A 12,405-nucleotide genomic window follows, 5' to 3' on the forward strand; every position below is an offset into this window, starting at 1 on the left:
TTGATGTCTTCATTATTATTATTCATTAAAAACTCTTGAATGAGTAGATGTGTCCAAACGTTTGATTGGTACTGTATATCCCAAATATATAGCTTATATGCATTTTCTCAATTTCAGGTGCTTGCCACTATGTTGTTGTGAGAAAAGTGCAGCAAGTTTGCAATCCAAAAACTGTGGCCTACTACAGTACATCAAACAGGCTGCTAAAAATATCAACAAAAATCTACTTTGAGTCTGCCGAGACCTAGAGAAAGGAGATATATTTAGAATCCTCCTGACCCTTTATGGGAGGAACAAGCTTATGACTAACCATAACAAGCCACAGTAGTAGCTACCCTGTCACTGGATGACTCAATCATTGGAAAGTGAAAATGAGCCCAAAACACATTATACACAAAGGTTTATTTAGAGGATGTTTCTTGAGGAAACATTATCAAGAGAAAAGTTTGGCAGAGGACAAAGATAGTTAGAAAAGTGTGAGTGGTGTGATATCTTATTTTTTGGGGGGTTGTTTTTCTTAAAACTGCATTGTTGGTTAAGGGCTTGTAAGTAAGCATTTCACTGTAAGGTTGTATTCGGCGCATGTGACAAATAAAATTTGATTTGATGTCTTTTTTTCTCTTTATTGCCTTTCTATGACCCTATTCATCCCTCGGAGTGTGTGCCTCCCTCTATTTCTTCCCCCTGTTCCTTCCAGTCTGTCACAACCTCATTGTTTGCCTCTGAGGGAACACAACAAATCAGATACCCTTCTCACAAATAAGATACCCTTTTCACTCCATTTCCCTGAACTATGGCATTGCCTCAGAAAGAGAGAGAGAGGGAAAGATAGAGAGAGAGAGAGAGGGGGGGGTGGAGAGAGAGGTGGGGGAGCGACAGGTGAGACAGGTGAAAGAGAGAGAGAAAGAAAGATGGCGGGATGGAGGAAAGGAGGGGGGGTGACAGAGGAAGAAAGGGATAGAGGGATTTGATAAGAAAAAAATATTTGCCAGGCCTGAATATTTGGGATAATAAAATCGAGTGATGTGGTGATATGGGGACAGCAGCCAATTCCAAAAAGCTCCAGTGGATTCCTGGGGAAAGCCTTAAAACTGGCACATACCTTTCTGGTTCTGTGCGAATGAATGAATCCGTCTGTCCTCAGATCAGCCAACATCTATGCCTGAGCAGATCAGGCATACATAATAACTCCCTCAGTCCATATCCCAGGAGTCTCCTTCGATTTTGACTGCTCTGATGCATCTGTTTGTGGCCATTTCCCTTGAAGCTCTTTTTTTGGCAAGTCTTTTATCTACTTCCCTAACGGTAACGGTATGTCAATGTTAGCTAGACTTAAGTGCAGCTCAGGACACATAGGCACATAGGCACTGACACACACACACACCACTCTTCTGGCTCCTAGCTCACCTCAAAGAGTAGCTGGATCAGGCTGACATACTGTAGCTGGATCAGGCTGGCATACTGTAGCTGGATCAGGCTGACATACTGTAGCTCAATCAGGCTGACGTACTGTAGCTGGATCAGGCTGACATACTGTAGCTGGATCAGGCTGACATACTGTAGCTGGATCAGGCTGACATACTGTAGCTGGATAAGCCTAACATACTGTAGCTGTATCAGGCCAACATACTATAGCTGGATAAGCCTAACATGCTGTAGCTGTATCCGGCTAACATACTGGAGCTAAATCAGGCTGGCATACTGTAGCTGGATCAGGCAGACATACTGTAACTGGATCAGGCTGACATACTGTAGCTGGATCAGGCTGGCATACTGCATTCTTGCCAGCTGTCAGCCGTGATCTTTTCACCCATTTTGAGGATTGGTGGGGAAAATATTCTACTGGAGAGCCACATTCACTGAGTTGATTGACATCCACTGAGGTTTGCTGACATTGAACCCATCTCCAACAGCTTGAGGCGTCAGCATGCTCACTTTGAAACTATCACTCTAGTAACCATGTTAGGGCTAGCAACATGATAGGAATGGCTCTGAGTATGTCTTTGTAGTGTTGTATGTTGATATTAATTATTTTTTAAAGCCAAATATCAGGTTCAATACTGATCAAATCACAGGAAAATAAATATTGGCAGGGGAAGAATGGACAAAGCTAACTATGGACCAATCACCCTCATGAAAGCTGATTATAAGATCTTTACAAAGGGTTTACAAATACTATATATAAGGGATTATCCACATGATCTGTGGAATCGTGTTGTATTACACTAAGGCCCCTTCTATAGAAGTAGAGGTGAAGACAATGTTACCTGGGTCAGACTGAACATAGATTATCCTAAATGTATCCCAACATGTTTGGCATGACAAGGAGTGGTAAGGAAAGCAATGTTAGCACTAACAGACTGGATTTCTCCAGACTATCAGGTTATAGATTGTGTCCTAAATGTTTACACAGTGTCTTTGTTCACAATCTACTGCCAGTGCACACACACTTCTTCTGAAAACTTGAAGCATCAACCTGTGAGGTGGGTTTACCTGGTAGGATTATATATATATATATTTTAAGTATCATACTGTAACACTCATGTTTAACCATCCTGTAATTTTCTGTGACCATGGGAGGAAAGCGCTAATGCGTAAATAGCCCAATGCAAGGGTATGTGTACGAGTCAGAAAGACCTACCTCTTTATGGCCTTATAGCAGATGATGACCATCAACAGGAGGAAGGCAACCGAGGCACAGCCCACCGTCCCCAACACCACGATCTCCTTCCACCACGGCTTCGTGGGAGGCACTGTGGAGGGAGCCACTGCAGAGAAAGGCAGAAGGGAGGAAGAAAAAGAGATGACCTTATTCAAGTTTAAGTTCATTTTCGTTCAAGTTCCATTTCACCTCAAATACATGGAGGAGATAGTAGGGCCCAGTGAGTCACATAACCAGTTTACAACCAACTGATCTCTGTTACAACCAGGTAAAGCCGGCATTTTTATAAGGAGATAAAGACATCATGGGGAAAGCCGTCCTATTTCGGTTGTTATCTGGTCAGTTAACAAGATCACAACCACATAAAGTTGCATTATATGATGAAAACAAAGATAGATGAGATAAAACAGTAGAGACAAAAATATGAAACAGCCAGATAGTCTAACAATAAAATCACCTGATAGCTTGCATGGCTCAATAGTAAAGACATGGCGCCCCACTCCAGATCATCCATCATGAATTACCCCGAGAGAGAAATTCTATAGGATCATTACACCACTAACTCAGCCAGCAACCTATTTGCGCTTTTGCGGGTCTTGGACATTGCCTGTGCCACTTTAAAGTTTGGATTAGTTTTTCACACTTTTTCAGTGTGGGGACATTATGAGCAGCAGTGTTTTATCGAGCATGGGTTTGAATGGAACCATAAAAGGCAGGATCATCCAGAAGGGGACGGCTCATTCACGGCTTAATCGCCCGGAAGCATCAGATGGGGGAGCAGCCTGTTCTGTGGGCCCACCGAGGGCCTTTCTGAATGGATGTATGGCGTGGTATGCTAGCTGTGTTATTTTGTCTGTTCTCTGTGTGGCTTTGGGTCTCAAACTCAAGGTCTGGGGGCAACATCTGGCTTAAAACCAGGTGTCTTATGGCCCCGCACTGATATATGAATCAATTTATCTACACACACACACACACACACAAACACACACACACACATTGTGTGATAAATTCACACAAACAAACCATGTCTCAATTGTCTCAAGGCATAAAAATCCTTCTTTGACCTGTCTCCTCCACTTCATCTAGACTGATTGAAATGGATTTAACAAATGACATCAATAAGGGATCATAGCTTTCAACTGGATTCCCCTGTTCATTCTATGTCATGGAAAGAGCAGGTGTTTTTAACGTTTTGTATACACAGTCTACAGTACAATCTATAGTATATGTTTCTTTCTTTCTTTTAATAATGTTTCCTTGCACTGTCCAACAATGATTAAAGGTGATACAAACAACAAGGCCAAAAATAACTTGAGTTGTCCTTGGGCCGTATTATAAATGTAGAATTGATTTGGGAGGGGGAATCTGAGATGGATAGCCAGACGATCCCCTACCCCCCTCCCCATTTGGGGTTAATTGTTTCCGGGAACACTCAAGCCTGGTTCTCCGGCTGATAAGCACTTCTCCGGATGGATAAGTAATGCATCTCTGTCTCCTCTGTGACAGCCGATAAGATTCCTCGGATAAACCGCCAAAAGGGAAATGGAGGGAACACCTTAATCGAGTCTGTGACGAGACCCACCTGTTGTTCACTTGCGTCACACCACTCCAACTCCTGGCAGAGGCTTTTCAAAACTCTGTGGCTGATTTACTGTGGGATGTGTGTGTGTCTGCTAGCTCCATGTTGATTCCAGATCATTGCAACATTACACCATCTCCTGAGCATTAGACCCTGCACATCCCTGCAGGTCATCTTCAACATAAGGTTTGAATGTTCCCATATAAGGAATGGTTTAAACAACCAAAAATAAACAAAACTTTGCAACGGTAATCATTCAGACTAATATTATTATTGGGGGAGAGGGCAGTGTTTTTCAGTGTTTTCCCAAACTGCTACAACAGTGTAGCTCCATCAAGGGCATCAAATCCGTGATGCATTGAATGACGGGCTGATCTACAAATAATAATGAGTAGTTATTTATCATGCAAGGTGATGTGTAAATCAGTCAGTCGACAGTCGCCGACTGCAATGCAGTCGATGTTAAACAAGCCCATAGACAGACCAAGGATGGATGCACAATGCTTCCATAACTTTCATTGAATCACCTAATGCACAATATTCAGGACGACACGATCTGACACGACACGCATGATTCCCATCCGAAACAGTTCGGAACAGTTTGTGCATATAATATATATTATGACGACATTTTGTGACATTTTGTTCGTTTTTGCAAAGGTTTTTTCGGCTGTTCGTGCACACAAATTTTTCTCGAGGCAAGCCAAAGTTCGGAAGCCGAATTTTACGCCCCTTCGTCGGTTATTGGTCAGATTTTTCGATTAAGTGTTTGTTGTCATTCAACGATAGACGTTTTTATGTACATTTTTTCACTTGCGAAATACTGCACCAAACATCTTAGTTAGATGTAAAACTGTGCAACTAAAATCACCTCGGCAAAAACGTCAACATTAATGACAGATTTCTTGAGTTAGATTAATTCTGACTATTTTGAGGAAGTGTATACTGGCTATGGCGTCTCAAGATGGACAAACAGTGCTACTGCCGCTTTTAAGGGAGTATGTGAGCACACTCGTTCGGTTCGCCTAGCTGAGTTCGGCCTTTAGTGTAACAACGCATCCCCCATTCCATCTGTATGAAGGAAATCACCAGATGGCTCTGATCCCAGGTGACTAAAACACACACGTACCCAAACACAAGTACCACAAACACTCAAAAACACACACACAGGCCCACGTACACATACACGCACACACCACACACACACACTTACATGAGCATGCAAACACATACACACAATCATAGGCAACTGCACTCATAAGGTGCAGACACACACTTGGATTTATTAGGTAAGAAACCCCAAATTTGCACGACCCAAAGATAGGGAATGAATGGCCAGTATATATTTCCAGCTTTAGGCAGAGAGAGAGAGAAAGAGAGAGGGGGAGAGAGAGACAGACAGAGACATAGAGAGGGGCAGTGGGGATGCCAAAAGGGAGAGTGCATGGGCTTGCTGAGCTCCCTGCCACCACACCCCCAGTCCCTTAGACAAGCAGGGATGTCACTGTCCATCTCATCCCTAGTGCTGACCACTAAAAACAACACCAATCCTCACTCACACACACACGTGCACAAACAGACAAACACGATCACACACACGTCACATGCACATAAAGACAAGCACACACATGCACACACGATCACACACCCATAAAAAATTACTGTTTGATCCTTCCACAGCAACATTGTTCTGATGTTTGATTCTTACACTTATTTGGAGTGACTTGTGCATATGTTATGGCTGTGGTGAGGAAGGACCCAGAGCGAGGACTGATGTGAATAATCTCTGGTTAACAAGGGTGCGAGGCCGAGGTCTCCTAAGGCTCCTGCTGCAGAATCAGACTGCTACAAACAACACGCAGCCTGTCCTCGGAAGACTCCTCAACCTCAACTGCCCCAACCAACGCAGTTCAGCTGCCACCAAAGCAATATGTCTGCCTCCACAGTGTCCTGCAGACCTCCGGGCTAAAGAACCCGATAATTGGACTGTCATACGTTTCCTGGGAGGGAAGTAACAAAAGGAGAGATACCAAGAGAGGAAGGGAAGAGAGTAGGGAAGAGAGGTGCCGACTGCCACCTACAATATCACAGCTTCTTCAACGTCATTGTAATACATTGGTTAAACAGCTAAGATTACTGTCCCTGCTGTGCATTCAAACTATTTCATGTGGGTCAACATGAGTGTCTACGTACGAGTGGTCCAGGGAAATAAATCCACATGCAAACGCCATGCTCTACCAACTGAGCTACAGAGGACCACCCGAGTACCACCTTTGGACCAAACCAAAGACCATTAGCTTACTGGGTAACGATTGGTGAATCATTGGCATTTCAAAATGTTGCACTTACAATTACATCACTCTCTATCTGACGCCATTACACTGTTTCCTTTCCCTTCCCTATAGTGACTAACATAAAATGAGAAACTTTTCAATTCATAGCTACAGATGAGAAAACAATAAATAGTACATTATTTCTTTGTTGAGCACAAAAAAAACAAACCTGCTCTCTTGATGGCACTGTCATTTGCTTTTGTTTGGATAAGTCACTCAGTCAACCTGTATAGGGACCAAGCTGGGGTCTGGCATGGCAATGCGATTCATCAATGGTTCCGCAAGGAATACAAAGGCCTCCGTCAGTGTGTAATAGGGATAAAGCTGTAATGGTCAAGGACCAGGATGTAGGACATGTACTGTTGCCATATTATCTGTCTCACCCATTTAACTATAACGTCACATGGGGTCAGAAGTGGGAACTGAACCATAGCCTCCACTTGACTCACATCGCTTTGCCTAATCCATACAACTGTAACGTAACAAATAGCTGTGTAATAGGCTGTAAAAGGCTAGTTACGCAGTACTTATAATTTTTTTAATGCTTTACTTGGAAAACAACATTAGCAGTGGTAAGAAGGGTTGCAAAGTGTCGGAAACTTTCCGGTAAATTCCCGGAATTGTTACAGAATTTTTCCATGGGAAGTTAAGCCCGGGAATTTGGGGCATTTTGCTTAAATTCATCAAAAAAGTTAGCTTATAACAGTTAACCTTTTTTGTGGGATACACATAAGGCAATTCTAGGTCTTGTGACATATTTTGGTCAAACTATCCCCAATTCAATGGAATTGCAACCCTCTGCATGCACAGTGCATTCTTCCATCACATGTGCAGTGCACTCTTCCATCACATGTACAGCTGATTCTCAAGATCTTGCACACTAATGAGATGCTATTGAGCCCACACTACTACGCTGTCTGAGCCAAGGACTACATGCTTTCTGGTAAGTTTTGATTACAATACTGGGTGGGGTGAATATATTTTATATGACATACATGATTTTTTGTTAAGTAGTTAATAGTAGCCTACAGTGTTTTTAAATAATGTCTAAATTGTTAACAATTTCTGCTAGTTAGTTTTTGCTACCATGTGCATTTTAGCTTGCTTGAACCTGCTACCTGAGGAGTGTTAATTCACCTGGTTCCATACATGTTTCTGTAAGGTTCTGCTTTTCTTTTCTTAGTCAACCTTGTGTTATTTTTCTTTGTGTTCTTGAATGTAGCACTGTTTCTTTGTGTTATAGAACGTAGCCTTGACTTTCATTTTTGTTCATTGTTTTCACTTGTGTTCGTTTCTCACCTGGTCTCATCAGTTCCCTATTTAGTTCAGTTCTTTCTGTTTGTATGGTTGTGAGGTATTGTTTGTTTTTGTCTGCCTGCCTGTGACCACGATTCCTGCCTTCTGCGAAGGTTTAACTTCTTTGGGGTAGGGTGCAGTATTTTCACGTCCGGATGAAAAGCATGCCCAGAGTAAACGGCCTGCTACAAAGCCATAAAAGCTAGAATATGCATATTATTAGTAGATTTGGATGGAAAACACTCTGAAGTTTGTAAAACTGTTTAAATGATGTCTGTGAGTATAACAGAACTCATACGGCAGGCAAAAACCTGAGAAAAAATCCAACCAGGAAGTGGGAAATCTGAGGTTGGTCGATTTTCAACTCATCTCCTATTGAAAATACAGTGGGATATTGGTAATGTTGCACTTCCTATGGCTTCCACTAGATGTCAACAGTCTTTAGAACCTTGTCTGATGCTTCGACTGTGAAGTGGGGCCGAATGAGAGGGGACTGAGTAAGGTATACCATGACCTGAACATGCGCTGACCATGCGCGTTCATGTGAGAGCGAGCTCTGTTCCATCGCACTTCTGAAGACAAAGGAATTCTCCGGTTGGAACATTATTGAAGAATTATGTTAAAAACATCCTAAAGATTGATTCAATACTTCATTTGTCATGTTTTTACGGACTGTAATATAACTTTTTTAACTTTTCGTCCGTACTTTCCGCTGGACTTGAACGCGCGTCGTGAGTTTGGAAAGTGTACTGAACGCTAGAACAACAAGGAGGAATTTGTACATAAATGATGGACATTATCGAACAAAACAAACATTTATTGTGGAACTGGGATTCCTGGGAGTGCATTCTGATGAAGATCATCAAAGGTAAGTGAATGTTTATAATGTTATTTCTGACTTCTGTTGACTGCACAATATGGCGGATATATTTTTGCCTTGATTGGGCTCTGAGCGTCGACCTCAGATTATTGCATGGTTTGCTTTTTCCGTAAAGCTTTTTTGAAATCTGACACAGCGGTTGCATTAAGGAGAAGTGCATTTAAAAAAAAAATGCATAACAGTTGTATCTTTTAGCAATGTTTATTATGAGTATTTCTGTAAATTGATGTGGCTCTCTGCAAAATCACCGGATGTTTTGGAACTTCTGAACATAACGCGCCAATGTAAACTCAGATTTTTGGATATAAATATGAACTTCACCGAACAAAACATACATGCATTGTGTAACATGAAGTCCTATGAGTGTCATCTGATGAAGATCATCAAAGGTTAGTGATTAATTTTATCTATATTTCTGCTTTTTGTGAATCCTCTCTTTGGCTGGAAAAATGACTGTGTTATTCTTTGAATAGGCACTCACCTAACATAATCGTTTTGTTTGCTTTCTTCGTAAAGCCTTTTTGAAATCGGACACTGTGGCTGGATTTACAACAAGTGTATCTTTAAAATGGCATAAAATGCATGTATGTTTGAGGAATTTTAATGAAGGGATTTCTGTTGTTTTGAATTTGGCGCCCTGCAGTTTCACTGGCTGTTGAAGAGGTGGGACTCTACCGTCCCACGTACCCTAGAGAGGTTAATAAACATCTGTCACGCTCTGTGCGTGAATCTACACCTTTTTCTCCCTGAGTATTCATTACAGTTTCATTTTAAAACATGTATCTTACAAAGGAGTTGTTTAATCTAATTACTTATCTGTACATGGAATTGTATTTGTTTTTTTTTACTAATTTGTTTCTAATCTTTACAGGAAAATGCTACGGGCACTATCTGATGTGTGGAGACATTCACTGCAGCTAATGTAGAAGGAAAAGCTGTGTACATTTGCAAATACTGTGCCAAATCATATGTGAAGAATGCAACAAAGGTGCAGAATCATCTGGCCAAGTGCATAAAGTTCCCTCAGTACTCACAACAAGCAATCTCTGACAAAAGTCCCTCTACTTCTATTCGAGGTGAAAATCATGAATCAGACACCTTATCAATAGCAACAGCTCATGGTCCTCCTGGAATTAGAAGTTTTTTTGACTCAATGGAGGAACGTAGTCAGAGAAATGCTGATGAATGTCTTGCTCAAGGTGTGTATGCAACTGGTTCACCTCTGATGTTCACAGGCAATGTGTATTGGAAGAGATTTCTGAATGTTCTTCGCCCCAGCATACATCCCTCCAACAAGACATCCTTTATCTAGTCATTTGCAGGATGCAGAGTTCAACAGAGTTCAAGTGAAGGTCAAGCAAATCATAGAGAAAGCAGACTGTATTGCAATCATCTCTGATGGGTGGTCGAATGTTCGTGGGCAAGGAATAATTAACTACATCATCTCCACCCCTCAACCAGTATTCTACAAGAGCACAGACACAGACACACCGGGCTCTACATTGCAGATGAGCTGAAGGCAGTTATCAATGATCTTGGACCACAGAAGGTATTTGCACTGGTGACAGACAATGCTGTAAACATGAAGGCTGCTTGGTCTAAAGTGGAGGAGTCCTACCCTCACATCACACCCATTGGCTGTGCTGCTCATGCATTGAATCTGCTCCACAAGGACATCATAGCGCTGAAAACAATGGATACACTACAAGAGAGCCAAGGAAATGGTTAGGTATGTGAAGGGTCATCAAGTTATAGCAACAATCTACCTCACCAAGCAAAGTGAGAAGAATAAGAACACCACACTGAAGCTGCCCAGCAACACTCGTTGGGGTGGTGTTGTCATCATGTTTGACATTCTCCTGGAGGGGAAGGAGTCTCTCCAAGAAATGGCCATATCACAGTCTGCCGATATTAACAGCCCCATCAAGAGGATCCTCCTGGATGATGTATTTTGGGAGAGTGGTAAGCAGCCTGAAACTCCTGAAACCTATAGCAGTAGCCATTGCACGGACTGAGGGAGACAATGCCATCCTGTCTGATGTTCAGACTCTGCTTGCAGATGTAAGAGAAGAAATCTGTACTGGCCTGCCCACTTCACTGTTGCTCCAAGCAGAGGAAACCGCAGTTCTGAAATACATCAAAAAGCGTGAAGACTTCTGCCTGAAGCCCATACACGCCGTAGCGTACATGTTGGACCCAAAGTATGCTGGCAAGAGCATCCTGTCTGGTGCAGAGATCAACAAGGCCTATGTTGTCATCACTACCATATCTCATCACCTTGGCCTGGAGGAGGGCAAGGTTCTTGGCAGTCTGGCGAAGTACACTTCCAAGCAAGGGCTTTGGGATGGAGATGCAATATGGCAGTCGTCCCAACATATCTCATCAGCCACCTGGTGGAAGGGACTTTGTGGATCTGAGGCTCTTTCCCCTGTTGCCTCCATCATCCTCCAAATCTCACCAACATCAACCTCCTCAGAGCACAACTGGTCCTTGTTTGGGAACACACACACCAAAGCACGCAACAGGCTGACCAATACAAGGGTTGAAAAATTGGTGGCCATTCGGGCAAATTTGAGCCTGACAATGAGCCATTCTCAACAAGGTTGGCAAGTGACAGTGAAGATGAGGCCTCAGAGTCTGATGTTCAAGAGGTGGACATTGAGGAGGTCCAGGGTGAAGACATGGAAGCCCTAGAGCAAGACAACCAAAGCTTTAGTTTCTAGACTATCGTTTTAAGAATGTATGTTGTGTCAGGACCCGGTGTGAGAAACAGTCACTAATAGTCGGCAGAACCCAGAAGATGAGGCAGACACAGCAGTACTAGAGACGGTGGTTTAATCAAGGTAAAAGATCTTCAGGCAAAAATATAAATCCACAACGTCAAAAGTAAAGCCAAGAGAAAAAATGGATATCCTCCAAAATACAAAGAAAATCCACAAAGTGGTAAGAACAGCAGGGAAAAAACAAACCTCAAAAGACTAATCAAAAATAAACAAGAACAAAACCAGAGAACCTCTGGAAAATCCAACAAGAGGAATATATGTTCACAGCATGGCTGGGGCTGGGTGCTAACATACAAACACAGCGCAAAGAACTGAGGAACACAAAGGGATTAAATACCTACAAGGAAATGACACACAGGTGCAAATAATAATTAGAACAAGGGGAAAACAAAAGGTTCAAAAAAGGCGCAATGGGGGCATCTAGTGACCAAAAACCTGAACAATCCTGGCCAAATCCTGACATGTTGAAAATGTTTTTGGGAGATGCGATGGATCATTGGGGATCATTCAATATTCCCTTTCTTTTGTTGTTCAGTGAAATCATCCCATGTGAAGAGTTAACTCATTTAATTAAAGTTCAATTCGTAATTAAATTGTTTTTAAAATTTCTATTGGAAGGATTTAATCATTTGCAATTATGTCTACTTATGATAAGGTAAAAGGTTTATATTTCTGTCTCCATATGATATGGTAAATATATTCAATGCAAAAAAACATCTACATTTAAATGGTATTAATAGGGAATTTGCATACATTTCCGTTAATGCCCATATATTCCCGTTAATTCCCACGGAAAGCTTCCACCTCTGAATATTCCCCAAAACGTGCAACCCTAATGGTAAGTAGCACCACAGCATACATACAGTAACTCC

The 12,405-nt window shown here is 42.1% G+C and overlaps 1 protein-coding gene across 1 annotated transcript in view; it reads right to left on the reverse strand.

Annotated features, from left to right (window-relative positions):
* Positions 1-12,405, reverse strand: part of prima1 (proline rich membrane anchor 1) — a 75,803-nt gene that overhangs the window by 37,216 nt on the left and 26,182 nt on the right. Inside the window, exon 3 of the mRNA XM_071370437.1 lies at positions 2,642-2,768. Coding sequence (XP_071226538.1) covers positions 2,642-2,768 — 127 coding nt within the window. The remainder of the gene's footprint in view (positions 1-2,641; positions 2,769-12,405) is intronic.

This window comes from Salvelinus alpinus, chromosome 27 (genome assembly GCF_045679555.1).
Source record: "Salvelinus alpinus chromosome 27, SLU_Salpinus.1, whole genome shotgun sequence".
NCBI classification, from domain to species: Eukaryota; Metazoa; Chordata; class Actinopteri; order Salmoniformes; family Salmonidae; genus Salvelinus; species Salvelinus alpinus.